The sequence below is a fragment of the Blennius ocellaris genome, assembly GCF_963422515.1.
Source record: "Blennius ocellaris genome assembly, chromosome: 4".
Classification (NCBI taxonomy): Eukaryota; Metazoa; Chordata; class Actinopteri; order Blenniiformes; family Blenniidae; genus Blennius; species Blennius ocellaris.
In genome coordinates, this window is record NC_137653.1 from 13140366 (window position 1) to 13167428 (window position 27063).

A 27063-nucleotide genomic window follows, 5' to 3' on the forward strand; every position below is an offset into this window, starting at 1 on the left:
TTTAATACAGAAGAAATAGAATAAAGTGCCTTTTCCCAGTTTACAACACTCACAAAACTATATCAATGAAGCAAGTTGGCTGCCTTCCTGAGTGTTGCTTTACTGCAGCTATCAAAATCCAGAAAAAATAAGTTTTTTGTCAGATAATCTACATCCACCAAGAGGGAGATAAAATGAAGCTCAAAGGTACAATTTATATTCACACTACATTTATGCATATTTGATGTACAGCCATTACGTTGTTGTCTCCTGTTGATATAGCCAACAACTATTATAACCATTTCTATAAAATGTTCTCATTACAAATGGTAAGCCTATTACATTGAAGTAGAGGGTGGGTGTCGTGTGCTCCACCAGTATGCACATGCAATAAATAGGAAGCATGAATCTTTTTAGTGTAAAGACTACATTTTTTTAATTCTGCAAATCCACTGTCTTGTTGACTGATGGGAGATTGGGAGCTCAGTGAAACCTCCCACTTTACCAATGAGAAACTCCTAGTTTGTATTCAGATGCATTTTTCCTCGAGGGAAAACAGACTTCTCACGCCTTCTAGTTGCTCATGAATGCACCAATATAGCTTGATCATTATGGCAAATGGTGCAATTTTATGAATTAAACTATCAAACTGATATTTCGCAGGTGCCGTTAGGCGTGATCCAATGTTATTCATCAAAGTGATCATACTATTCAGTTCAATCACCAGCTTATATATGAAATCTAGTTTAAAATTCTAAATAGCAGGGAAATTAAAAGCCCAGAATCATTTATCTCACAAGTCGATGCACTATGTCAATCTGATATGGTTAAAAGCTTTGTTTCTGTATCGCCATATATATATATATATATATATATATTTTTTTTTTTTTTTTATATCATCGACATGGATTTATGTGGAGGGATTGGTCTGCATCGCCCCCTCTCCTTCATGGATACATCAAATGTATGGGCTGTCAGCACGGCTTCTGGAGTGAACTGCACCCTGTCAACACTGCTGCTCTATGATAAGGCACAACAATAACCATTCAAACAGAGAGGATAACAACTGTCCTCCCACGGTCTAGCTTCAGTATCTTATATCTCGCTATCTCTCATGCTCACTGCACTGATAGAATAGAGTGTGTTAGCCAAACCAGTAGTTCACTAATGATATCATTCAGGGCTTGAGCTATCATTCACACCCCACACAGTGGCAAGAACAAACAGCAGCTCTGACTGCATCTCATCTCTGCTTCCCTCCAGATAACACACCCCACAGACTACAGGCAATTAGGAAAGAGAGGAACACCAGTGCACGTACTTGACTTGTCTTGTCTTCTCCACCGCATTTGTTTTGTTTTTGCCTGAAATTCTAACACCACACCAGACAGAAATTCGTCAATGGTGTCCACACAGCCAAGGCTGTATTTTGAAAGACAGTGTGACACTCCATTTCTTGCAGGTAGCTGAGGAAAGCCCACTGTGGCTTTTGATTGGCCCAGGTGAAAAGCAGAGCGCGAGATAATGGAAAGACTGTGGAGCCTTTACCTCAGAAACTGAACACTGACATATTATGTGCCTGTACCAAGCTGCGAAAAACCAATTCAGGCACAAGTGGCGTATAACATTCGCTGAATATATACGTACTTAGGCTATCTGAAAGCTATACAAAAAGATTCTCTCTCTGGTTATGTCATGTGCTTAAGTGTGTGTGATAGACTTATAGTCTGAGTCTCTGTTAACACACCCCTATTATGAGAATCAGTCTTAACTTAGGGCACATTAAGAGGATAATTAGGTCCACATGAGGGAAATCATTCATTTCTTGATGAAGACATGTTTTAATTTGAATATGATTAGACGTCCACAGAAAGTAGTTATAAATATGGTCAGCTAATCAGCAGAAAATGTATGCAAGTCAATGTAAAGTTTGGGTATAGTTATAGGTATTGATATAGAATAGATATGGATATATGCAGAGAGATATAACTGTAGAAGAAGTCACGTCTTCCATGCACATATACTGCCGTGACCATATTCCCATCTCCAAGTAGTTTTCTTCAGCCAGGTCTCCAAGGACCTGTTGAGAGCAAAAGTAATTTCAAAGCAATTCTTTGCTGGAGGCTACAAGAGGTGTTTTTTGATGGATGAAGGCTTTCCAACAATAAAAAGGTACAGCTGACAGAGGTAATTCTTTATTAGCACACACGTAATGAGGATTTACTCTCTTCATCTCTCTGATTCCCGGTCCCTTCCTCTTTTTCCTCTGGGGCTTTGCCACTCGGGATGCATTGCTCTGAGCCCAGGCCCATTTACAACAAGTAGTTTCTGAAGTGCTACCAGGTTAGATAAGACGGGGACAAAACAAACCAAGTGACCGTCTCTCTTTCGCTGTTACTGCAGCACAAAGAAGAATCCTAATAAGCATGTAAAACTCTGCCACACGAAGGACCAACGCCACACTTGCTTAAACAGAGCTGACAAGCGGGCCATCAACAAAATGCGAAGCTAAATTAGCAGAGAGGGAGTGATTAACTTTGAAGGAGCACAACGTCAGCTGTCTCTTGAGATGAGCCTTATAAACCATGTGTATGCAACACGACACTATTGCTACGACACATGAAACAAGGACATCAAATAAATAATGGCCTCATGGATTAGCGGTCAGGCTCCAGATCAGTAGTCTGTGGATGTGGGCCTTACTATGGTCATGAGATTCTTTCAGGGTTATCAGGCTGTTATTATTGAGGTGGCTGAAGCTCAGTCGGTGGAACAGGTTGTCCCCTATGCATTCCATAGAAGCGGGGTTTGTTTTAGATTTATGAATGTGCATTAACTAAAAGAGCAAAATAAAGACACTGTGAAACTTTAAGGGGCAAGAAAACTACAAACCCAACATGGCATGTTTGCTCTTCATGCTCTTGTTGGCAAGCTGAGCTTACCATTATGACAGCATGGCGTTAAACAGACTGTGATTGTACAAGGGTCCTTCATTGCTCTGCAGCCAATAAATCCGCAAACACAGGGGCTCTCTATGCCATCTTCACATCAAGGATTGCAGTGAAGCACAGCAAACAGCAAATGTGCCGCTCTCAGAAACAGCACGCCAAGTATGACGCGAGCCAATTCCAGTCCTCACACACCCACCCCCACCCCCACCCTCACCCGCCTCAAAAAAAAAACAAAAAAACAAAACACATTTCATTTCATCTCCAGACCAGAACTTTCGGATGAATATATTGCACAAACAATGCACACCACTGCTTTTATGATGGAGCTCTCTCGCTCTGCACGGTATGGTTTTGGAATCTGGAATGGGAAGACAGATGGCGTTTGGGGTACGTCCATGAACGCGCTAAAGAACTTGACACTTGGGGAGCAAGACGAACAGAGGACTATGGGATAAGCAGTTTCTCAACTAGAGCTGTCTTTTGCATCAGTGTGTTAAAGCGATAACCTGTCTCGGCTGAGCGGAAGACATTGGGCCCCCCGCAGGCAGATGAGACAAGAGAGACAAAATCACCAGGAAGGAAACTGAAACTTACAAGGCTGCATGGCGCTGGGGCTGCAGGTATGCTGTGATGGGTCTTTTGTAGTTAAATTAATAGAACAGACTTTGCAGACACGCAAGTTTGCTTACCCAAACAAGGGGTGTTAGCGGAAACTGATTACAAAAAAAAAGCTGAGCTTCATTTTTACAATTCAGGCTCAAAGCAAAATCATCCATCTTGCTGACTGATTTGGTGGTCGGTCACTTAAATAGATAATTGCTAATGATGGCTGTGGAACTAAAATGAAGACTCATCCAAACAACAAAGTGCAGAACATCAATATGCCCTCGTTTGCAAGTAGGCCCTGAAGTATGTAGATCAGATTTTAAATCTGTTGATGTGATGAGACACAAGCTTCAATGGCCCCTTAAGTCAGGTGCCAATAGGATTCAGATTTTTGTTTTTCTGTCTCTCTCGCTCTCTCTCTTCCAAGTGCATAGCACTTTCCCTTTCGGCTGTGCTCAGACTTAGCTGGTAATTACACGTGGCATCCTGGGAGTTCTGGCATGTATAATTACTGGTAAGGATAAGCAGCCTGCTGGAGGCAGAGCACAGTTTTCCTTTGCCACAGTCAAGGAGCTGGTTTACTGCTCCTTGGCCAGCTGGACACAGTGTGGCACTCCTCCAGCCAGATGTCACAGAGCAGAGAGTTAATCTTCCCTAACAGGAAATATGAATGAACCCCCCCCCCCCGTATCCCTACCCCACCCCACCCTTCTCTGAACAGTCCTACTACCTTCTCCACAAATGTTCATCTCCCTTCCTTCAACATCTCTATCCCCCACATGCGCATGTGATAAATATTGAGCTGTGGAATCCAGTGCACGGTGCACTACAGGCTAAAAATCCAATACATGTCATAAGATTGATGATGCGACCGATTTGAAGACATATTTCACTCTCTTGTTTCAGTGAATACTTATAAAATGTGAGCATTTATGGGAGCATCTTCATTTTTTTCTTTGACAGTTTGTGAAACACATGATAAAATGTCATCCTGAAACTACAATCCAGTGCCATTTCTGGGTAAAAAAAACAAAACAAAAGAAACAACAAAAATGGTATTTAATAGACTCCATCCAGATTGCTGCCTTTTCATTTCATAGTATGTCCCTCACAGTAGATGCACATAAACATTAATGGGGTGCTTTACTACTGGGTAAGCTGGCATGTCCACAGTCTTGCATAATATTGACTTGAAGACCTGTGAGACCAGACTTCAGAGTACCACCGTATTTATTTCTCACATTACATCCACCTTTAAAAGCAGCAGCCCCCTTCCCAGAAGCCCCCCTTTCATGTTGTTGCTGTCGACAGACAAGCAGCAGTAAAATGCTAATAAATTTGACTGGGAGTACAGCAATGCTCAGCGCTCTGATCTGAAATTCCGATTGATGAATTGGAGCACTGAGAGGCTCTCAAGGTGAGTCAGACTCTTTCCAATTTATACTCTTCTTGCAAGGCAATTCGACACCTCGCCTCATCTCTCAATGCCACTCCCATATAAGTCTACACATGGTGCTTCATTTTCTCCTCCCTGTCAGGGGGAGCCGTGAGTGGGTTTGCATCAGAAGCTACACCAGAGCTGGGATTCAGTAGATCATAGGAAGAGCCACAAAGCAGCCGGAGTTGAGCCTCATACAGACAACGGCTTCTGATTCCAGAAGCTACTGAATGCTGTGTAAATTGATTATGTATCAACAAACTTTGATCAGGTCCACTATATACAGAATTGTACATGACATAATGGTTTTCATATGAAGCTGTATTGGTGACTGTTTAGAGAATAAAAAATAAATAAACAAACCAATAAAATGACAATTTTGAGTTTCTTACTCTTGGGCTCTTTGTTGTTTAATTCATCCGGACACATACACACATATGAACATGCGCACATTCTTGACAAGCAGTCCGCCCATGGATTCTCCACTTATTTTTATTCTTCCAAACAACACCAAATCCAAAGATTTATTGTGTGATTTTTTTTTTTCCCAGTCTGGGAATCATTTGATTCTTTTGTCAAAGCTTCATTTTAGGAGAACCTGAGGCGAGTCTGTCCTGGACAGTCTGGTGTGTTTAAAGCGTCACCTCTGATGTTGCGGGTCACCGTCCAGTCGGCTGACACCTATGATCCAAACTGCTGAACTGTTCAATCCCTTAGGCTGTTGTAATAATAAGTTATGGCGTATTTGTGAACATGCACGGACGAGTGGGCGTACACAAGCAAGAAGATGAGCTTTCAGATTCCGTGCCAGGTATTACCACAATAACATTTACAGTCACAACAACAGAGCAGAACAATAAAATGGCCCATAAATGTCCAACGAGCTCCCAGACTTGTCAGATACACAACACAACAGAACAAGCCACTGTAGCAGAAGGCTGCTCTTTGATCAACTGGCTGAGTTCGCTTTGAATTCTCATCCTGGGGAGACAAGAGTCCTGCTGGCTTTCATCATAGTCATTAAACAGGAACTGTCATTAAACAGGAACTAGGATACAATGTATGCAAGTTGAATGCAAATGATTTGTTGAACACCAACCACACTCCAAGATCCAGCAGCAGGAGTGAAAAACTAAGTACAGCCGCAGCAACAAGGTCCTTTTGTTGCATTCATTTTGAGTTAATTAAAATATAAAACTCATTTTAAATTAATTAAGAATGTGGACAAGGTCGAGTTGCACTACTTATGTTATTTTTTTTAATAGAAAATTACTATAAAGATCTGTATGGCTTTGAGGACTCTCCCACGTCCCACACAACCTTATTTTCAACGCTAATAGTGCCATCTAGTGTCCATTAATGTACAGTAAACGGAACATGATGAGTACCTAACGGAGAACAGGACAAGTCGATGACTAATTCACGATCAGAGTAAGTACAAAATTCCAGTAATGCAGTATTTCCAGGTAATGCAAACTATCTGAATTAATTTGATATATTTATACATTTTTTGAAGTATGAATGAATGTCTAACAATTATGAAAATCACATAACACTGTGTTTTTCTTCATAATTGAATCATCTGATCTGTTTTGTCTCCAGAAATACACAGTGGCTGTCTGTTATATTAATACAGGACAGAAACTCTCATCATGATTTATACATGAGTGATGGCACAGCTGAAGTTATGTTAAAAAAAATTGCATTTTAGATACATAAAGAAAAAGGAACTGGAAAAGAACTGTCACCCGTGATTTCTTTCCATTTATAAATTCCGACATGAATAGTTATATTTGTTCTCTTTGGTGGTTTCTATGATGATTGTATTGCACCCATGAACACTGTGAGAAAAACAAATGGAATAATACACCAAACCACTCTCTGTTGTAACAGGAGCACATCATGAATATACCACAATGTTAAGTTTCTTATTCAACACAAGTGTAATTGTAGTTTTGAATACCATAATCCATATTGAGTCTCACACTGTTTCCCTCACAAGTAAAACTATCAACTGTGCACAATAAATGTAAACAAACACAAAGGAAGTAAAAAGACTTGATCCAATGAACCCTTTCAGTGAGCTTTACTACATTGCAGTATTGGTCTTGTTACATAAAACCATAATGCCAGAAAATCCCTCTCAGCCAAAGCTGAGAAATAAGGCACCCCTACAGTTTGATCTAATGTTTGTGCTAGATGGTGAATAATCAGAGAATTATAGAACACACACTGAAAAGAAAAATAGAAAAACAAATGTGAATGATTGAGTGAAAACCCTTGAACTAACCAAACACCTTCATCTAATTCTTTCACAATGCAACATTTACTGACCTTTTATTGCAGACCAATAATTCATATTGTTTGTCATTTATTTCTGCATCAGCAAGCAAAACTTCAAGTCAAAATGTGATTAAACATTTGCAATTTTGAATTGAACTTTAACAAAGATAGTTAGCGTGTCTGTGAATGTAATTCACCCAAGTGAAGCACAATTCATCATCACAGGGATATTTCTGCATTAAGCCATAGTCATGAGATGTGTATTGCAATCTATTTGCTCTATAGAGAGACACTGTAATGGCTCCTTACAATCCAGACTTTCCGCAAACTCCAGCACAAGCAGAAAAGTTTTGAAAGTTAGTCAATTAGCCTCTTGCTACAACTTTCCACTTGCGTGACTCACAGTCAGGGCAACTAAGAGCTTTAACTTGAAGAAGGAAAGAAACTAGTGGGTGTAAGCAGAATTACAAACTGTCCCGCCAGTGTGTCACATTCTTTATTCCACAAAGGACGACTAAATTATGATCTAGCTCAGTAGCCATAAATGCTGCAGCTCAGACACAGTGACTCTGTCCTCTGTCAACCACGCAGACCCAGAACTTTTGGCTGGGGAGCCAAATGCCTTTATTTTGGCTCACTGTGTGTCAGGTGGCTTAAATCACCCAAGCGAAGTAAACATGGAACTCAATGTCAGCAGAATTGAGAAAAGAAAAACAAGTTAATCCGATTATCAGAAGATCTGCACATTTAGTTTGGGTTTTTAAAAAGCTGCACATAAGTTATTCCCAATACTTTGCATTTTTTTTTTTAATAAACACATCATTTGTGGATACTGTTCCCCTATCAGCTGGGAACTCAAACACTCATGTCGAACAAGCAGCTGTTATGCAGACGTGTCTTGTTGACTAAAAACACAACTCGTGACCAGCAGCGGCATGTGGCATGAAAGCAGGAAACAGCCATGATTCTCCACTAAGGAGCAACCATTTTATGCCAAATTTGTGTAAGATCACAGTGACGAGAGGAAATTCACTGAATACTGCATCTAGATTGTGCCTGTAATACCTTTTCCATTCAGACTTCTGCCTCAACCCGTACATTTTCAGACACATACGGGAGAGGCTGTGTGTGCCCTTCTTGGTCGGAGTCTAGTTACCATCACTGAGTCAGAGGCAGACAAATCCTGAAACACCCTGAAGCCACAGATGAGAAGGAAAAATATCAACACTGCAACGTGGCATTGAACAGCTGACTGGTTTCATCATTCATACTCAGTTCCTTCAAAAGGAGGCTTGTGCAATTAACCCCTTGTGTGCAAATGCTCAATTACATGATTTTATAGTTACTGTACACAGTATTGTCTTTCCTCATCGCTGAGAGTCTCAGGAAGTGCAGCTGATAAATTGTCAGCTTTATATATCCAACTCAATGTTTGACGTACAATGAACTTAAACACCTTTGTTAAACAACTTATGTTTCTCAGCTTGCCTCACTCAATGTTTTCAAATAGACAGATAACCGACATTTAAGGTTTATCAAGTTAAATCATATTCTTCTTTAGAGATTGTTGAGAATTTTTCTTCACACTTGATCAATTTGCTGTCCCCTAAAAAAAAAAATAATGTTGTGGATTTTTGCTGTGATTTGTTTCTATCTTGTTGATTAGTTTCAAGTTTCTCTTTTTTGGGGAGAGTGCTACTGTACTAATGTATTTTGTAATTTATCTCTGGAAGAAAGAAGTATCAACTTGTTTCTACAAGCTTCAGCTGGTGAACAAATATTTGCTGATGGAAGTCTGTCCAACATTTGCATGTTTCATACATTTGGTGAAAAATGCCACTTTAACAGTTCAAATGTATTGGTTTTGTTTACATAAGGCCTTGATAAAGAAAAAATGGAAACTGCAATAGTTACAATCATATACTAATTTTATATTTTTATTATATCAGATGCAGCTTTCCTGAACTTAAATGCACATTAAGTACACCAAATAATTCCATTTCTATAGACACAAGAGACACATCAGTGGTTCCTATGGAAAACTGAGACAGTGATGGCCCATACTAAAAGTATATTCCCATTTCTTGTGACTTTTTTCCTTTATTGTCTCACCAGAATATCTCTTAATCCCCACTTCCATTTCCAATTGACTGATTTTTTTTTCTGGGGGACCATGTATCATCCGACCCATGTTCAATCTTACTGGGCTCACAGAATCCAGTGGGAAGGTAAAACATTTTTTTTAATGTAATACTTAAAAAAAAGCGACGTTTCTCGTACATACAATCAATTTTCGAGTGACCTTTGGGACTCTGTCCAGGTCAAACAGCACATATCTCCCTCACTGTAACATCTTATCAGGAAACAAAGTACGCTGGGTTTTGTGGTTGTGTCATGAGGTCAAGTGTAAATACACATTCAACCCTGTGGTGCTGGCTCTCGGGGTCTCACCTGCTTTTGGTCATCGTAAAATACAGCAATGGAGTTCAGCTTTGGCCCAATGCTGCAGCACTCCGTGTAAGCGGCACCACAGTCCTTGTATGATCCCTCTTTAAACTTATAAGCGATGGTAACATTTCTGATTGGAGGGGGGCCCGTCTTAATAACCACCTCCGACAGGATCCCCGAGTACATCAGTAAGACCCCCACGGTCCCAATCAGACACACCAGGAGGGCAAGTATGAGGAGCAGCAGAAATAAATCAGACATGGTCTTTCAAAGCGGTCCAGCTGCAGTCAGGGCGATCTGCAAAATGTGTCTGAGCCAAAACGTCCTCCTCCGGGTCACACACGCAGGGATTGTGCTCCTGCCAACAACACAGGCAATAAAACTAGCCGAGGGAGTGCGTGAAATGACGTTTCCCCTGGCTCGATCACCTGCAAGGAAAGACGAAACACTCGTCAAAGTAGACAGCGATGGCAGTTTGTTTACGGTATTTCCCCAAACAGTGGAGCGCGCTTCCTGGATAGACCATTTTGATCTTTTCCGGGGGAGGCATTCTTCCACGTATATTTCAAATGGCTGGCTTGAATTTGTAAACCACGCATTTCAAAAATCAACACTCAGTGTAAATTCTTACTAAAATATATTGTAATTATCTAACCCTCTCTGAGCCTTTTCAAGACAAAAGTCTAAGAGCATCGAATGTGAAACACCCCCATTTTTTCTCCGTGATGGTTCAACTCGATAGAAAGGGGAAAACGATTGATCAGGAAACTTTGACTTTTGATGTTCTTCCATTATTATTATTATGAATAATAGTATTGACAAATTATTGTTTGATTAAAAATGTGTCAAACAATTTACAATTTCATTTATTAAATATATATAGGAAAGATTTTTATGACTTCTTGACTCATCTCCGTCACATAATGGAGAATACAATGCAAAATATACGTTGGAAAAGCGCTATCAGTTTTAAAATATTCCATACTAGAGCATGATGCACAGTACTCATAGTTAGAATTCCTCAGTACAAGTTTAGGTAGCTGGGGGACGTTCTATGTGGAATTGGTATGTTGTCCAAATATGAGGGTTTTCTCCAGGTTATCGAGTTTCCTTTCAGTCTAAAAATAAAATACTTTTTTTTCCCCAATGTGTTGCTTCACTTTTCAGTAAAGTCTGAATCACTATGTTATGTCTCCATATGCTCACTGGGCCTAAAAGTATGAAGGATTTGGTTTCCTCGCATGTTAAACTCATGCTAATCTGCACTGTTGCACTTCATGGGATTAAAATAGAGACCACAGCGTTGCTTCAGTGTATTGTACTGTGGTATTTCTGTCTCAAACCAGTTTAACTTGTTCATTTTTGAGTAAATACTCAAAAAAAGATGGCAGTGCTCTTGCATTTTTTTATTATTTAGTTGATTGATTATTGTCATTATTATATCATATGATTATGATCCCTCATTTTGAAACTGTATTTGTAAAAAAAAAAAAAAAGGTGCAGTCAAGAAAAGGTCAGATTCTCTTCAGTTCAAAGGAGAGATGTATTATGCAACGAAGCATTGTGCAATGTCAATGAGGTTTTTCATGTTGTGACACTTCAAATGATCTTGTGAAAAAACAAGAAAATATATTTATACTCTGTCAAAATCATTACAAATTTTTATTTAGTTTACAAACACGTTTTACATTGCACTTTTTTTCTTCAAAAAAGTGTTGTTCGCTTGTCCAAACCTAAAACATAAATTGCACTTGTGCATAAAATCTTGTGAGCTTTTCAATGGGCTTTGTGGGTGCGCCATTGCCTCCATGAGAGGACACAAGAAAATAAATAACTGTGCGAATTATTATGTATTATGAAGTAAATCTGTGTCTGAAACTCCGCAGAAAGTGAAAAAGAACTTTGTTACTAACCAAGACACAAACATTAAAAAAAAACTGTTCAATCCTTAGTGAGTTCAGAAGCATCACTCTGAATCATTTGAAACTTCGTCTTCGTCCGCCTCTCCACTTCTGTCAGTCTTCTTCACATCGTCTGTGTCACTGTCCAGGGTCTACAGGAAAGAACATTAGAGACATTTAACAACAAGAATATTTAAAGTTATGAATATGTTGGCCTAAAAGTGCCATTAAGTGGAACAGCCTTGGAGCCTGGCATCAAACGTTAACGTCTCCATCACTAATCAAAAGCATGAAGGAGACCTCCATCAGTTATCTTATCAGCTTGCGGCCCTCCACACTTTCAACTGCCTCTCTGCTGGCAAACAGAGTTTAAAGATCATAAAGGGTTAGGGTTTAGGGTTGTCTTGCCCAACACTGCTGAGGTATAGTGATTTGCACCGTTTCAACACAGCCAGTTCAGTTACTGCTCTCAGAATCCAACTGTGTCAAGTTGGCAAGTATAGCATCTCCTCCACGTCCACATTGAAAACAGGTTTGTTCAGTGAACCGGTGACTCCAAAATTACAGTGAAATTGTGTGGGTGTGTTTCTCTTTGTCTTTTTTAACCATGTGATGGACTGACAAAACTCTGCACCCTGCTTTTCAAAATATGAGAACATTCAGGGCAGGTGTCTCTAATGCAACTCTGCAATGAAAGAAGACAATATGGCAGCAGAGAGAGGGACGCGCAGTGGCAAAGCGATAATATTAGTCAGTTAGACTTTGAGGCCTTGCGACGTAGAGTTTGCATGTTCTCCCTGGGTATGTGTGACAGTGTGTGGTCTTCTGTAATGGACTGCTAGGGTACAATCTACTCATAGATGAGTGTTGGTTGAGGTAGAGTGGTTTATATCAAGGGATATTATTCACACTACAATGTGTTTGGTGTCCCTATAGCAAGTTTGATAAAGACTTTTTCTTTTGAATATAATTTAGTTTGAAAGTCAACATGAATTCGTATATGTGCTAAATAGAAGTAATACAATTTAAAAATACTGTCAAACTAAATAGGGTTCAAGTTGTATTTAAGAAGCACCTCGTCCTCCGACACCTCTTGCGGGGTTGAAGTTCTCTCTTCGTCTTCAGCGTCACTTCCTTGTGATCTCTGAGAAAGAATCTCTTCACCCTGTAGGATTTAAAAGTAAATCTCTTTCAATGCCATGCGCCTCGATTTAAAGGCATCTAAGTTGTACATTGCTTTACCTTCAGGTTGCGATTCTTCAGGTTACCCATCCAAAAGGCTTCTTGACAATTGTTAAGCGTCAGCATGGCCTTTACTCTGTATATAAAGAGCTCCAGGCTCTTCTTTACGGCCGGTACGTGGTTGGTCAGGCTGGTATCCTGCTGAATCTGAGCACATTATGACAAAGCTCCAGGGTATTAACACAAGCAGTGTCAAGGAATGGTTTGCTCTCATTTTGCATCTCTGGGTGCAAAAATGATGAATGATAATGAAGAATATTACACTTCTAACGTTAATGACTAAAATCTTATACAAATAATAATAATACATAGGTTTTATATAGCGCTTTTCTGGACACTCAAAGACACTTTACATTGCTTTATTCATTCACTCCATACTCGATGGTGGTAAACTACGCATGTAGCCACAGCTGCCCTGGGGTAGACTGATGGAAGCGAGGCTACAAATCTGCGCCATCGGCATCGCCCTATTATCTTACATTGACATTTGGGCCTAAATGGTAGAATAGAATGCCTTTGATCAAGATGCTGAAGTAATGTCTGGCCGTCTGGGTCTTATTGGACAATAGAACAAAACTATTCATTATTAAACCTGATGAAACTGCTGAAACGGCCCAATACAGTCAAGGCCACAAGGTAACTCGGGGAGCAAACAACTGATCCTTGACAGAATATTTTCACACGTGAACTGATGGGACGTCTTTTCTGGCTGGAAAATAAGATGTCATTTCCCAAGTCCATCCCGTTGGGTTTGGCCAAAACCTGGAGAAAAACCTGTTTGAAACTGAAATCCTGGCACTCAGAGGATACGTCATGCTCTTTGTACAACACTTCTCCAGGGTCCAGCACTGAACATTGCACTTGGCCATCTTTGCTTAATGAAAATGTTAAACTTCAGAAGTTTGGACTTTATTTTGAACAACCAAGCTTATGATAAAAGGACCGGGAGGAACGAGCGGGCCTAAGGCCGGGTTCCGACAATGAAGACAAGCAGCTACCTTTGAATGTCCACACATGTGATGGAGCTGCCGAGTGCTGAGCTGGAAGGTCTTCAGTAAGCTCTGAACATCCTCCTGAAAAACAAAGTGAATCGCACACAAATCACTATGGATGCTTAAACACAACACGCATGTTTGTTTGAGCTTTATTGTAGATCTTTATTTAAATCATATGCAGTACAGAAAAGCAGAAGCTGAAATTTGAACTTGAAGTCGAAAAATCTCTCTTAGTACTTCTGTACCTTCATGTAATCTGTTTTAAGGGTTAGCTTGTAAAAAATGTCTAAACAACCAAAACCATTGATATAATATAGTGATTAAAATCACATTCCAACAACAACAAGCTTATTAGCAGTTGGGTTTTCTTTAACCGTATTTTGAATCAAATGCTGAGCAGATCAAATTAATTTGAGTCAGATTACTTAAAACTTTGATCATATTTATTTTTGTGAATTGGTTCTCAAACATCTGCGAGCATGAACAGTCTCTAACACGCATCTGGGAAGGAGGACAACGTTGGGCATATTCTCAAAAAGTACATTTTCCATTTCTGTGAGGATGTATGACATCTACCTTTTGCCTTTTGAAACTGTAGTCCAGCAGTGGCATCCCCAGCTTCAGGAAAGACTCCAGGAAAAGGCGGCCATACTAATAAGGGTCACAAAAGTATAATCCGTTGATAAAAAGATATAACATGGAAATGGATGTGAAGTGAATCGTCAGTGTGCCTCACCTTCAGACAAGCAATAAGGACTGGTCGTGAATCAAACACCTACAAGAAGATCAAATTAACAAGCAGATGAGCCTCACCGTGACACACGGCTATGTTTACTGTGTTAAAAGATGTAGTAACACAGAAAGACAGCTGCATTTATTGCTTTATGACTACAGTAACAGGTACCTTAACAAGGTTGACCAGGATGTGAAAATCTCTGACAGCCAGATTCCATATAAGCAGCTTCTGAGTCTGAATCTAGATCAGGAACACAGGTTACACCATTTCAATCATTAGAAGCATGAAGGGAAGAATATTAAATACTAAAAACACCAACTAACATGGCACGTTCACTGATTGCAAAGCAAAAAGTGGCCAAGAAAGTGATGTTTTTCTTGAAAATAGAATTTGTAAATGCTACATATAGTATAAAAACTGACGAGTGTGACAACTCATGGCTGACCTCAGTGGTGTCAGTTATTTTGCCAGCAGGAATCTTGCGTATGGCCTTCTCCAGCTCTGCCATCAACACTTTGTAAAATACCAGGAAGGTTTGTCTGAGGACAAGAAGACTCAAAGGTGAGCAACAATAATCATCATCAAAGCTTCATGCAGAACGACAGCAGCACATGGATCTGTCCACCTCCTTATTCATATGAATCCCGCACTGCACAGTGAGATGAGCACAACTTGACGGCGGAGGTGAGGATCTACCTGCTGAGAGTGGGCCAGGAAGCAGAGCACTCATCTTTTGAAGCATTGAGGATTTCAGGGACTCCTTTTCCAGCGATTTCCTCCACTGCCTTCAGAACGTCGTCAACATGCTCCAGGTAGACGCTGCAGAAAAGCCCGTTTATATTTATATAGGGTCAGAAATATGTCATACTGCAACTATGAGGTTTATTTTGGTGCTCTGTTATGCAGATGGCAGAAACGTTAGCGGGGCTATTATAGTAGCAAACATTATTTGTGCATGCGCATATGAAGGATCGTGTGCATCATGGTTTGTGTCTGTACTTTGATCTGTGCATGCGCGCTTAGATTTCTGCTTAGAAACACGTTCGCATTTGTGTAAAATAATTTCAGCGCGTTTAATTGGATTTTTGTGTGAACTTGGATCTGTGTGCGTCGACAAGGTCTCGTGAATATCTCATATCAGAAAGTAAAATTGAGCCTCAAATTAAGAGAAGCAAGTGAGTACTAGTCCTCTTCAACCATTAGCTTTCATGTTTTCTCCCTCCCTTCATAGACTTGAAATGTCAGTTTGTTGAAGACTTTGAAGCACTACTGCGTGAAGTTTGCATGATTTCTCTACCTGAGTTTTCTCTGGATGTTGCAGCTCGAGGCCAATAGTTACATTAGTGCAGGTATGAATGTCTATCTGGTTCTCCATGATGGACTGCCCCCTCTATGGCCACAGTGGGCATCCCACAATGTGAATTGGAAAATGGAATTTTATGGATGTTCACTTTTTAGTGGATTTATAAAAGACAGCATTTTCATCTGCATTGAAGTTTTCACTTATTTTTATGTGTTTATAAGTGATCAAATGTGTTTATAATCTGTATTTCAGGATCTAACTCAAGCATTGTGATTGTTTGCCATTTTCTCTACATTTGTTGAGTACAATTGGGCTATTTTGGATGTGCAGACACACCTAAGCAGAGTGTGAAGTGCTTTGTTAAATGTATTTCCTCGCTCTCTCTCCCCACCGGCTGTCACCCAGTTTTGGCTCAGGAAACCACGCGCAAGGGAAGCTAGGAAGAAAAACAGGCAAATTACAATCAAAGTCTGTTAGATTGTGGACAAATAACTTAAAGTGAGGAGACGTATTGGCCTGACCGGTCTGCTCTCTGTAGGCAGCTGAGTTTCCTCCTCTCTCAGACACAGTAGACAGAAGCTGAGAGTGACACAGAGCTGTGCTGAGATTTGGAACTGTGCTCCGGAAGTTCAGCAGGTACTCAAAACTGTGCCTGAACCAAAAAAAAAAAGGGGGGAAATGTTCAATCTTTTATCACACAGAAGCAAAATAATTATTGCTGACTCAACATGTTCCTGCTTGGTTGGATAACATTTTACACTTTGACCTTTTCTAATGGTCATTGGCTACTGTTGACAATGACTCCTTTCTTCCAGAGAATTCTGGTCTTTTGGTACAAAAACAAATTAAAAGAAAATGTAGTTTAATCAAATTATAGTTAGTGTTATTTGGTGCTGAAGTTGTAAATTCTCACTTTGCCAGTTGCTCCAGATCCAACTCGGCTCCTCCTTCTTTGATGCGTCCAGCCAGAACTCCAAGTGCCTTCTTCAGTAAGCTCCGTTGTCCTGGCTGACTAAAGCCAGACCTGGCGCATGTGCAAAGGATCACATCAGTCGCAAACTTCCACTCCACCAATAAAAAATGGCAACAAGTTTGCTTCAAAGTTAACAGGTATGCTCGGCCTCACCAGCTGAACGCCGTGTTCAGGATCTGCAGAAGCAGCTGGTAGCATGAAGACATTAACTGGTGCTGCTGCACATCCGTGGCTGGACCGTCCACAATGCCGTTGTTCTCAGACAGCACAGCCTGAGTACACAGAAATGCACACATTGAACTATTACAGAGGAGACATTTCCTGAAAAGTTTAGAGGGGGCAGTGTTTTGTACCTGAAAATGGTTGTGGCAATTCTCCAGGTGTGTGCAAAGAGCAGGCATCAGCTGAACACAACAGTTGGCTATATCTTTGGAGGTCCTCTGTTGCAGGTGGGAGAAGCCAACACTCCTATCAGTCCTTGCCTGCATTAAAAGACCAGTTCAATAGGTTTCATTGCAGTTGTTGCCGTCTCATCATGTTATAAATGTCACTTGCCAAAGACCTTTGTCACATCCTATTATGGGAAATGTAACTTCATCAACCCTCAACTTACACACCTCCATCTAAAAACGTATGAAAGTAATGAGTCTTATAATATATGAACTATTATGAAACTATAATTCACTGATTGTGAGAGAGCAGTTTTGCCCCTCAGGCGCTGCGTTAAACTGCTGCGCCTCTTGACTTACTTTGAGGAAAGGCGCTCTCTTGGTTGGGGAAGCAGTGAGGCTGAACTCCAGCTTACGAAGCATATCCTCCAGCAGGAAGACGAGCTCAGCAGGACCCAGCAAAACCTCCTCTCGCACCTGGGAAATGATGACACTGATGTCTTAATAAATTCAACATCTGGGAAGTAGAATGAAATACACAGTTTCAGGGGAGGGAGGGATACTTTTAATTGTTTTACTTACATTGGTGTGAAGCTCCGAGTCGAGCAGCGAGCGTGAAAGCAAACCACACTGCAGGACACTGAGCACCTCCATGTCCAACTCCCGAAAGAACTGTCTGTAGGCCGTCAGGCTGACGCTGGGCCGGTTCTCCTTTTCTTTCTCCTTTTCGGGCTGCTCCTTCAGCACAAGCAGAAACACACTCATCACACTTTCGTGGCAGTCATGTCATTCTAACCCCAAAGCGTGTGAGGGATCAGTGTTTACCTGCTGAGTTGCATCCGTTTCATTCGCGTCCTCAGTCTGAGAGCTCCTTTCAGAGGAATTCTTACTGGCGGCTTTCCTCTTCCTTCCTGTGCCATCGACATAACATATGCAAGTTACAGCTCGGACCAAAGTTGGAGCTTGGTGCTTCAATGTTCAAACTTCACTTGGATGTTAATTGCGTTATGATTATGTTATTTGGTCTCATGGCTACTCAATCGTTTATTGAAGAAACCTTAATACTGCTGTTACATACTTGAATTACATTGAAGACTCTCATAAGGCCTTTATCACTTCCTGATTCAAAGTAGACACGCGCTCAGCTTGTTCTTTGTCATCTTCACTTCCATGAACTGCCTGAATTTGTTTGGAGTCACTCAAACTGGCCTGGGTCCAATTTGGAAAATCTCATGGTCACACAATTAGACTATAACTGATTAAAAAATATGTATCGTTACCTTTTTTGGTCTTATTCACATGAGCAGTGGAGCCAAGTACAATCCCATCCGTGGGTTCTCCGTCAAAGTTGCAAACAGGTGGAACAAAACCAGGTGTGCCTGGAGCATAAAGAAAATGAACTTTTAGTTGGACATGCTGGGTAGACCCTCAGACTTTTCGTTAGTGCTGCATCAAGAACAAACCTGCTAGAGCCCTTTCCAACAGTGTCTGCAGGTAAGTGATGTTCTGCAGACGAGTCATCACCTTCATCTTCATCTCAGCTCCTTTCTGGCTGCAGAACGCATTCACGACCTGTGAAAAACACACAGCTGGAGGCATACGTCGCCTGTTTGAATGATCAAAACTTGTCAGTTTCTTCCTAACGTGCACTTACCTCTCTGAACCAGTTGATGGTATGAAAGAGCAACGTACAGAGGAACTCTTTCTCAGCTTTCGACAGGCTTTCTACTTTCTCCACCACATCCATGTCAGTCAGTATCAGAGGGCACCCTGTGAAACAGCAAAATGTAAAGAGAGCTATAATGATGCTGCAGGCCATTGAAGAGTCAATTATGTAGCTCAGAGGGATGTGTCACTTTTGGCTCCCTCACCAAGAAGCCCATCAACCTCCTCCAGGTCTCCTTGATATTGTTTCTCCTCGCAGAGCCTCAGGAGACGAAAAAAAGGAGACAAGCAGAGAGGAGAGATCTGTCTGCTCCCAAAGGACACAAGAAATTAGCCCAAAATCTCATCGATAAAACATACATTTTAATTACGTCACACATTATCAATGCTCTCATTTCTCTCTCCATTTTTCTTTTAAATACAAATTATCTAAGTAAAATTGGAATGAGTTTTTTTTTTTTTTTTAATCTCCTTCCAACTGACTTTTGAGCTTTCTTCGTTTGATTTTGGTGCTCTCCTTTATTCTGGATGTCTGCCACCAGCAGAGGCAACAAGTTGATGGCAATGCCCCCCTGAGTATCCTCCTCATCCAAATTGTACATCACACGAGGCGGAAAGGGATAAGAGCTGAAACAAACAGGCCAGATGGATTGAATATCAATGAATAATTCTCCAACTACAGTGAAAATATATATATTTTTTTAAATGGAACTCACCCTTTTACATCTGGGCCCAGGTCTACTACAAAGTCCCTTTCAAAGTCATTTAAGACACTCTTTCCAATCATTTCCTGACCGTGGGAGGAAAATAACACGGCTCAGTTTTATCTAAAACAACACATGCAGAATGTATTGTAATTCACCAAGACATACCTGCACCTGAGGGTCCAGAGCAGAGGTCAGAATGAGGTTGGCCAGCTCATCATAATACAGAGCTGCAGCCTCAGGAGAGCTTTCGCTGCTCCACTTCACCAGCTCCAACAAGCCAGTCACCTGCAGCCAGCCAAATATACACAAGTTCACCTACAGTCCACAAATGCATAGCAAATATTTACAAGTTTCTTAACCATAACTTATATTACACTGAACTGTATAATGCCGAGATGTGTCACTCTCAAGAGAATCTAAATGTCCTCGCTTCTATTATAAATCATCTACAGGAAGGTTGAAAAGAGAGATGTGTCAATGTGATTGTGTGAAACATGAACATCTGAATCAAAGTTTTGAAAGACAAAGTCACATTTAGTGTATTTTTTGTCTGCCCTGAGTAGATCTTCACCGTAAACCCAACCTTATTGGAAGTCATACCGATGTTTTGCGGGGAAAAAAGATGGAAAATGACTCCATGTTAGTAACTGTGGGAATTCAAAAGCTTGTGTCAACATGAAGACAAATGAGTGTCTGGCTGCCTGCTGGTAAAAGTGAGGAATCAATAACTCATTTGAACTTCTCTGTGAGGATGTAGAAATATTACCTGGAGATTCAGTTTCATGGGATTTCACACTAAATCTAGCTGCAGAGTGATTCTTCATATTTTTACAGAGCATGCTTGTATAGGAAGCTTTTGTTCAAATACACAGGCAAAAAAAACCCAACCAAAAAACAATGAATAATACCCAACATGGGCAGGCTGGAGGCCTTTCCTTGTTAAACCATAAACATAAGACACTGCCTAAGTGCTATTTAATATCCACGTACATACCTGTCTTAACATCTCCTGGCTCAATGACTGGTTCTGCTGTGATTCCTTTAATTTTGGCCTGAGAAATAAAAGTAGAACATGAGTCAGTGTGATGAAGATGGAGGGACTTGTGCGTGTGTGTGTGTGTATATATATATATATATAAATGATGACAGAAAAACATTCCCCCACCCCAGAGCGCCCATGCTGCCAACAACCATCACTGCACCGATGATGCCAATGCGCTTGTACTTAGGCACTGTGCTGGAGAGCTGCTTGCGGATCACTATGTGCATATCATCCTGAGGGAGGAAACAAAAAAAAAAACACAGTGATGTGTTGTTGGCAGGTGGATAATAAAGTGGTACGGACTGTGAGTTGCCTCAGATGTTGTGTCTCTGGACGAAAACCTGAATGTGAGATCCCTGCTGATGATGCCCGAAAGCCAGTCGGCTCAGAAATTGGAAGAGTGTGCGAATCTGCTGGGGACTGAGGTTGTCCATGTAGTCCAAGATTCCCTGTTTGGCACATATGATCAGACAAAAAGGTTTATTTCTGTGTAACCTGGTGTCTAAGCTTTCAAGATTTAAGAGCAACAGTAAAGAGGTTGTCATTTATTAAATGAAAGGAAATACTTCAACCAAATAGCACACAAAATATATGTGCACTTGAATTTTAATGTCTTATAGGCAGATTCAGCAGGAAGATATACATGAAAGTCAAAAGAAGCTCCAAATATGGCCCTCATTTAATACATAAAACAATTAAAATGAGACGTGCAGCAAATCCAACTTGATCAATCAGGACCATTTTGTTAAAATCAGATGATTTAAATTGATGTGACCCTAAACCTGAAGAGAAATGTGCTTTGGTTGATTATTGGGGGACCTCTGCAGGCTACAATTTTAGAATGGATTCATCACCTTGGCAAAAACAGCATAAAGAGCCATTTCTGAAGGTTTTTCAGAAACCAGGCCACAGAGCAGCTCCAAAGCCGTGTCCACCTCCCCACCAACGCCGCTGCACACGTGGGTCACCAGAGAGCCCACCACCTCCTGGAATACAGAATTAAAACCACGCCGATGTCTTTGCATCAAGAACTCCAAGTGTAGGTTTGACCTTCGACCCACCTGATGGCAGTAGGAATCAAATGCAGCGAACGAGTGTCGGTACATTTGGGCACCAAACGGCACCATGCAGGGGTCGGGCGAGCGCAGCAGACTCTGAGCTAAAGCCAGTATGGAGGGAAACTGCCCCCGCATGACCTACAATTACAAAAACCATGTACTCAACGCTCTTCGTTTACAATAAATGCTACCGCTTTAATGCATGTGGCTCCACCTGAGCAAAGTCCCGGAAGCTTTTCTGGAGCAAAGTGTCTTGGATGAGACCGGTCCGTACTTTGGCCTTCAGCACTCTCTCCACAGCGCGGCGGCTCTGGTTGGCGTTGGTGGAGTGGAGGATGAGCAGCACCAGCAGATCGATTACCTGAGTGTTTAAAAGAAAAAAAGGATATCGAGGATAAAATGACACTATATCAAACGCGTTGATTACAAAACTGTTGTCCTGTCTCTATACACAAGATTCTACATCACATAGAACTGTCGATACAAATGTATCGTTTTTAATATCATCCATTTTAATTTTTTACAAGTTGCATCAGTATCCTGTGAACTCTGGCCCACAATACAGGGGTATGTTAATTAATTAAGATCGTTTTTTGGTTTTTTTTTTCAAAACGTAAGTCAGTGAAACGTAATTATCACAATTGTAATTAAAAAAAATTTTGATTGTGGAAAAAAATAGTAATTAGAATTTCTGAGATGAGACACTGAAACCTGAACTCACCCGATGGTCCTCCACTTCGTCCACAGACTCGATCGCCTGATCATAGGAAACAGAGAGTGTTTTGGTGAAAATAGTAAGATTTCAATACTTTGAAAAAAAATTAAATAAAACTGGTTGACTTGACAGGATTGGTTTTCTCTCTATTATAATGTTACATTAGTTACATGGTGTGTGGGTTCTCTCTGAGTTCATTTGGTGGTGTTAGTGCGCCACCTACTGGCAGCAGGATTGACACTACTGTATTACTGTTCCCGGTCAGTTGACTGGATGATGTGTCGGGATGAGAGGGAGTTTTAACACTGAAGTGAGCGTTGGGCATTCCTGCATAATTACACATATTTTGGAGAAGGTTTAGTATGATTACTTGTTCCTGTGAGTTCGTCTTTAAACTGCCCGTTGGTGTGGAAGTGTGTGTGATTTTTCCTTCTTCCTGTGTTTTCTGTGACGACCTTTCCAGGGTTTACCCTGGATGTATGTCAATGTACGTTTGCAGCGGCTTTCCCTTTGCCCCCCCCACATTCTTCATGTTCCAGGAGTGATTGCAGTGAGCACCCGTGTGGCCACGGTGTCACGTTAATTCCATACCTTTATCCAAGCCTCAGAGATGCTTTTCTGGAATTGGACCGCAGACTTGATGCAGTCCAGTATCAACACGACGCTGTCCTGACTGCCGCCAGCCGTCGACGAGGAGGCCGCCCTGCTCACAACCAAAGAAATCATGAACGCGTGAATCTGGAGGCTTCCAAATTACACATCCTGACATCCGGCTGTACCAGGAGAGAGATCTGGCGTCTTACACGGCTGCTGCTTTGCTCTTCACGCGGCTCTGAGAGGCCTGCAGCACAAGAGGAAGGACACACTGCTCCAGTTCCAGCTTGGTGCGGAGGTTACACACCACCTGCACAGAAGGAGAAATGTCAAACTTGCTAGTGTCAAATAAAAACAAAAAAAAAAAAACAAAGAAGTGAGTGCACATTTTGCTAAATGCTGTTGGAAAGACCTCGTAAGCATCAGAAGCTGAGACGGAGTGAAGGATGAAGTTCACAACAACAGGAAGGTCCTCAAGTTGCACAGCAGCCAGTGTGGCCATAACAGCCCCGCGGACCTGAGAGAGCAGACATGTGAGGAAAAAGAAAAAATCAGCTTGAGAGCGTGTGTGTGTGTATGCGTGTTACCTCCGTCAGTAATGAGGAACTGAGATTGAGGCTGGAGAGGGCGTCCAGGATGGGGACGGTGAGCTGAGTGTTTTCCTGCAGCAGAGAGCTTCAGAGAGAGAGACGAGAGCGACGGCTTTAAAATCTGCATGCGAGCGTCAACGAGCTGAGAGACACTGAGTGGACGTACTGGAGCTCCCGTGCCGTGTCGTTGTGTTGGGAGTCCTCCAGTATTTCGGGCAGGCTGGTGATAATGTCGCGCTGAACTTCTACTGGAGCCACCGACACCAGCTCCATCAGCTTCGAGGCCAACTCCTGAGAGACAGAGGCAAAAAGAAAGAAACACAGTTCAGTGGAATTGAATCTGAAGTTTAAAAAAAAAAAAAAAATCACATGACTGCTTGGGAAATAGATCTTTTTTTTGTTGTAGTTGTTTTTTGTATTCACCATGTTGTCGTAATGCTGCCTAATGACTGATACACAAACGGGCAACAAAAGCCGCTTACCTTCGTGTCCACGACTCTGTCCAGCCATTTCAGCTGGTTGATTATCAGGCGCGGGACACCGAGACCTCCGTCAGCGGCACTGAGAGTTACAAAGTAGGAACACGTTCAGGAAAAGCTTCTGAAGATGCAATCGTGGTACAATAAATGATGTCAAAGTGGAAACTGCTGACCTATCAAACATGAACTCGGGAAGCTTCTCCAGCATAGTGTTGATGATCAAAGTCTGGAAAACAGAGTGTTACGCTACAAACACACACACACACATTACAGCTAAAACCTGGAGGTTTATGATTTGGTCTTTTACCTGCAACATCTCGATCCCCAGCATCGCACGCAGCACGCTCTCCTGGAAGGAGCTGGCAGAGCTGCAGCACAGAACGCCACTGTGTTAGAACTGTTTCATCATCATCATCATCATCATCATCATCATCAACAGTGGCAGCAGGTCGTATTGTGTGAGGTTTACCTGGAGTCTCCATCAGAGAGTTGTGGAACACATGGAAGGAGGCAGTTCCTGAACCTGTCGGTATCTTCTATATAAGACTCCAGACCAGTGAGGAATTCCTGTATGATCTGCTCCCCCAAAAAATAATAACAATAATCATAATAATTAAACAAGGGGGATACAATCTGATTTTCTCATTTATTTGTGATGCACCGGTATGTCTAAAACTGGGGTGTCAAACAAAGAGTGCAGAGTCTCCAATCTGACCCACAGGATCACACAACACAGTGGTAAATAATTTTAATTGCTCTTATCTTTCTTAAAAAAAACTTTGGGGTTGTTGCTTTGGTTGTTTGTTTTTTTTTTTTTTATTCCCTTAAACTAGTTTTTCCTTACATATCCATCTCTCTTTGCACAGAAACGAGAGAAAATCTTTGGAGTTGTCAAAAAAAAGTGCATTAAAAGTTTAAAATGTTCTGACGTGGTGCAGTGGTGACAGAGTAGGTTGTGGGTTCAAATACCTGTGAGGAGTTTGCATGTTCTCCCCATGTGTGTATCGGCTCTTTGGTTTCGGCCCAAAAACATGCATGCGAGGTTAATTGTTGGTCATAAATTGGCCCTCGGTGTGAATGTGAGAGCGTGTGACCTTTCCAAGTGTATCGTGCCCTTGACCACAGTGAGCTGGGATTGGCTCTTAATGTCTTGCAGATAGTATAGTAGACGGATGGATGGAGAAGCAGTTGGAGAATGGTCCTGGAGTACCTGTGTCTGGCATGCGACCCTCTTCCTGTTGGATCACACCTGATTGATATGAAGGGTTAAATCTAACCCAGTGACCTGAGCTCTGGTCTCTACTCACACCGGGGTACCGGGGACTCTTCTGCAGCTGCTGCTGGATCCGCCTCTGGAAAACCACCTGGTCAACAGCTGGAGGAGGAAACACACGAACAGTGGAGGTGAAGCTGCGGCGTCCTGTTTGGACCAGGCAGTCACATTCTGACTGGGGGTTTGTACCGATCTCGTTGGGGGCTCCGCAGGTCTTCAGGGTGACGCCTGCTTTCCTCAGGAAGTCACCAAACACACCTTCACTCGTCTCTTCCTGGACGGTTTGTTTAGCCTGGCGACCAGTGCTGCGACTCTTCTTCGCCTCTGAAAATAAAATAAAGTGATTTAAAAAAAAAAAAAGAAAAGAAAAGAAAAGAAAAACCCTCACATATAGGTGGGTTACATTATTATCATTACGGTGGCTGTTTGTGACGTGGAACTTACTCGTGGTCGTGTCAGTTCCTCCGGTTTTATCCACAGAGGATCGTCGCTTTTTACGCATCATCTGGTGGAAAATAGAAAAGTTTAATCAAACAGTGAAGCAGGTTAGCATCGACAGAGGAAAACAAGCGACCCAAACTACACAAAAAACAACTTCCTTGTTTATCTTTAACCAATACGCACGACACAAACAAGGAGTTAAGTGTGTGACATACCGTAGTGAGGAGTTAATGTAGACTGACGGAGTTATTCAAAGTGATAAAAGGCGCTCCACGGACACCGTGACAAACTAAAATTACAAAACAAACCTCCGCGCCACTAGTTCAGTGCCGCGTCATCGTGGAGGCGCTTGTTTTTTGACATGTTTAGGAATTTGTGAGGCGGTGTTGAGATCTCAGTGATCTAAAAATAAAGAGGAACCCTTAACGGGACACGCTGTGTTTTAAAACAAACCACACCAATGGAGCTGCGTCAGAATATACAGTCAAGCTGTATCCGCCCCCGTGTCTTCTTCTTCGTCGAAAGGATGAAATAAAACCAACTGCAGCGCCACCGCCGAATAACTGGAAAATACAGACGGTAATTATTTTGAAAAAGGAAGGTGAAGCAAAACTACAGTTACATTTCTTAGATTGTTGTTAGTTGCATCTGAAAGCACTGTTGGTAAAATACCACGAAGAAAAGACGTTTCAAAAAAGTTTAGAGCAGTTAATTTTTTTTAATTTTTTTATTTGCCTTTATTTTCAATGTACATGAAATACAATGGAATTTTGTTGGTAATCTCTGACAGCAGCAGCATGACAGTCATACTGGGCAACAAAAACAAAAAACAACACTAAAAGCACTTATTAATATAAAAACAATAAAATACAGAAAAGCCACATACCCTTGCATCATATAACAAAACCTCGCTCAATCAAATAATCAACATATTGCTCTGGTGTTGAAAACAAAATACATTGTTAGTCTCTTTTTAAAATCAGTTTTTCTCTCAATATTACAAACCACAACTGGAAGATTGTTCCAAAGTACAGTTGCTCTATAGAATACGGTCCTCTTCATATTGTTAGACTTAGGTAGGGTAAAATGATCTGTCGACTATTCGCCCCTCTTGTATAATGTGAATGCATGTTTAAGCAGTAAATTATATAATCATAAAGAAATTTAGGAGTCTGAGTGTTAATAATTCTGTGAAAGTATATTAATATATCAGCAGATAGTTTATGCCTGACAGTCAGCCAAGCAAGATGTTCAT

The 27063-nt window shown here is 41.3% G+C and overlaps 2 protein-coding genes across 2 annotated transcripts in view; both read right to left on the reverse strand.

Moving 5' to 3' along the window:
* tex264a (testis expressed 264, ER-phagy receptor a) overlaps nt 1-10167 on the reverse strand; it is a 69292-nt gene extending 59125 nt beyond the window's left edge. Inside the window, exon 1 of the mRNA XM_080494632.1 lies at nt 9709-10167. Coding sequence (XP_080350758.1) covers nt 9709-9966 — 258 coding nt within the window. The 5' untranslated portion in view covers nt 9967-10167. The remainder of the gene's footprint in view (nt 1-9708) is intronic.
* Nucleotides 10168-11452: 1285 nt separating this feature from the next.
* fancd2 (FA complementation group D2) lies at nt 11453-25872 on the reverse strand (the record flags this gene model as incomplete). Its single annotated transcript, XM_080494631.1, has 43 exons — nt 11453-11758; nt 12682-12771; nt 12849-12995; nt 13847-13921; nt 14420-14494; nt 14580-14618; nt 14748-14819; nt 15025-15118; nt 15276-15398; nt 16219-16318; nt 16404-16534; nt 16796-16906; nt 17009-17127; nt 17209-17337; nt 17605-17721; nt 17827-17982; nt 18070-18155; nt 18525-18623; nt 18708-18816; nt 18899-19014; nt 19116-19212; nt 19389-19536; nt 19626-19699; nt 19782-19901; nt 20611-20668; nt 20782-20891; nt 21000-21107; nt 21513-21644; nt 21720-21854; nt 21931-22077; nt 22438-22473; nt 23023-23134; nt 23235-23335; nt 23438-23542; nt 23613-23700; nt 23782-23906; nt 24098-24176; nt 24268-24320; nt 24402-24462; nt 24564-24670; nt 25402-25469; nt 25557-25691; nt 25812-25872. The coding sequence occupies 43 exons, from the start codon at nt 25870-25872 to the stop codon at nt 11672-11674; spliced, it is 4335 nt and encodes a 1444-aa protein (XP_080350757.1). The 3' UTR covers nt 11453-11671.
* Between the last annotated feature and the right edge of the window lie 1191 nt (nt 25873-27063).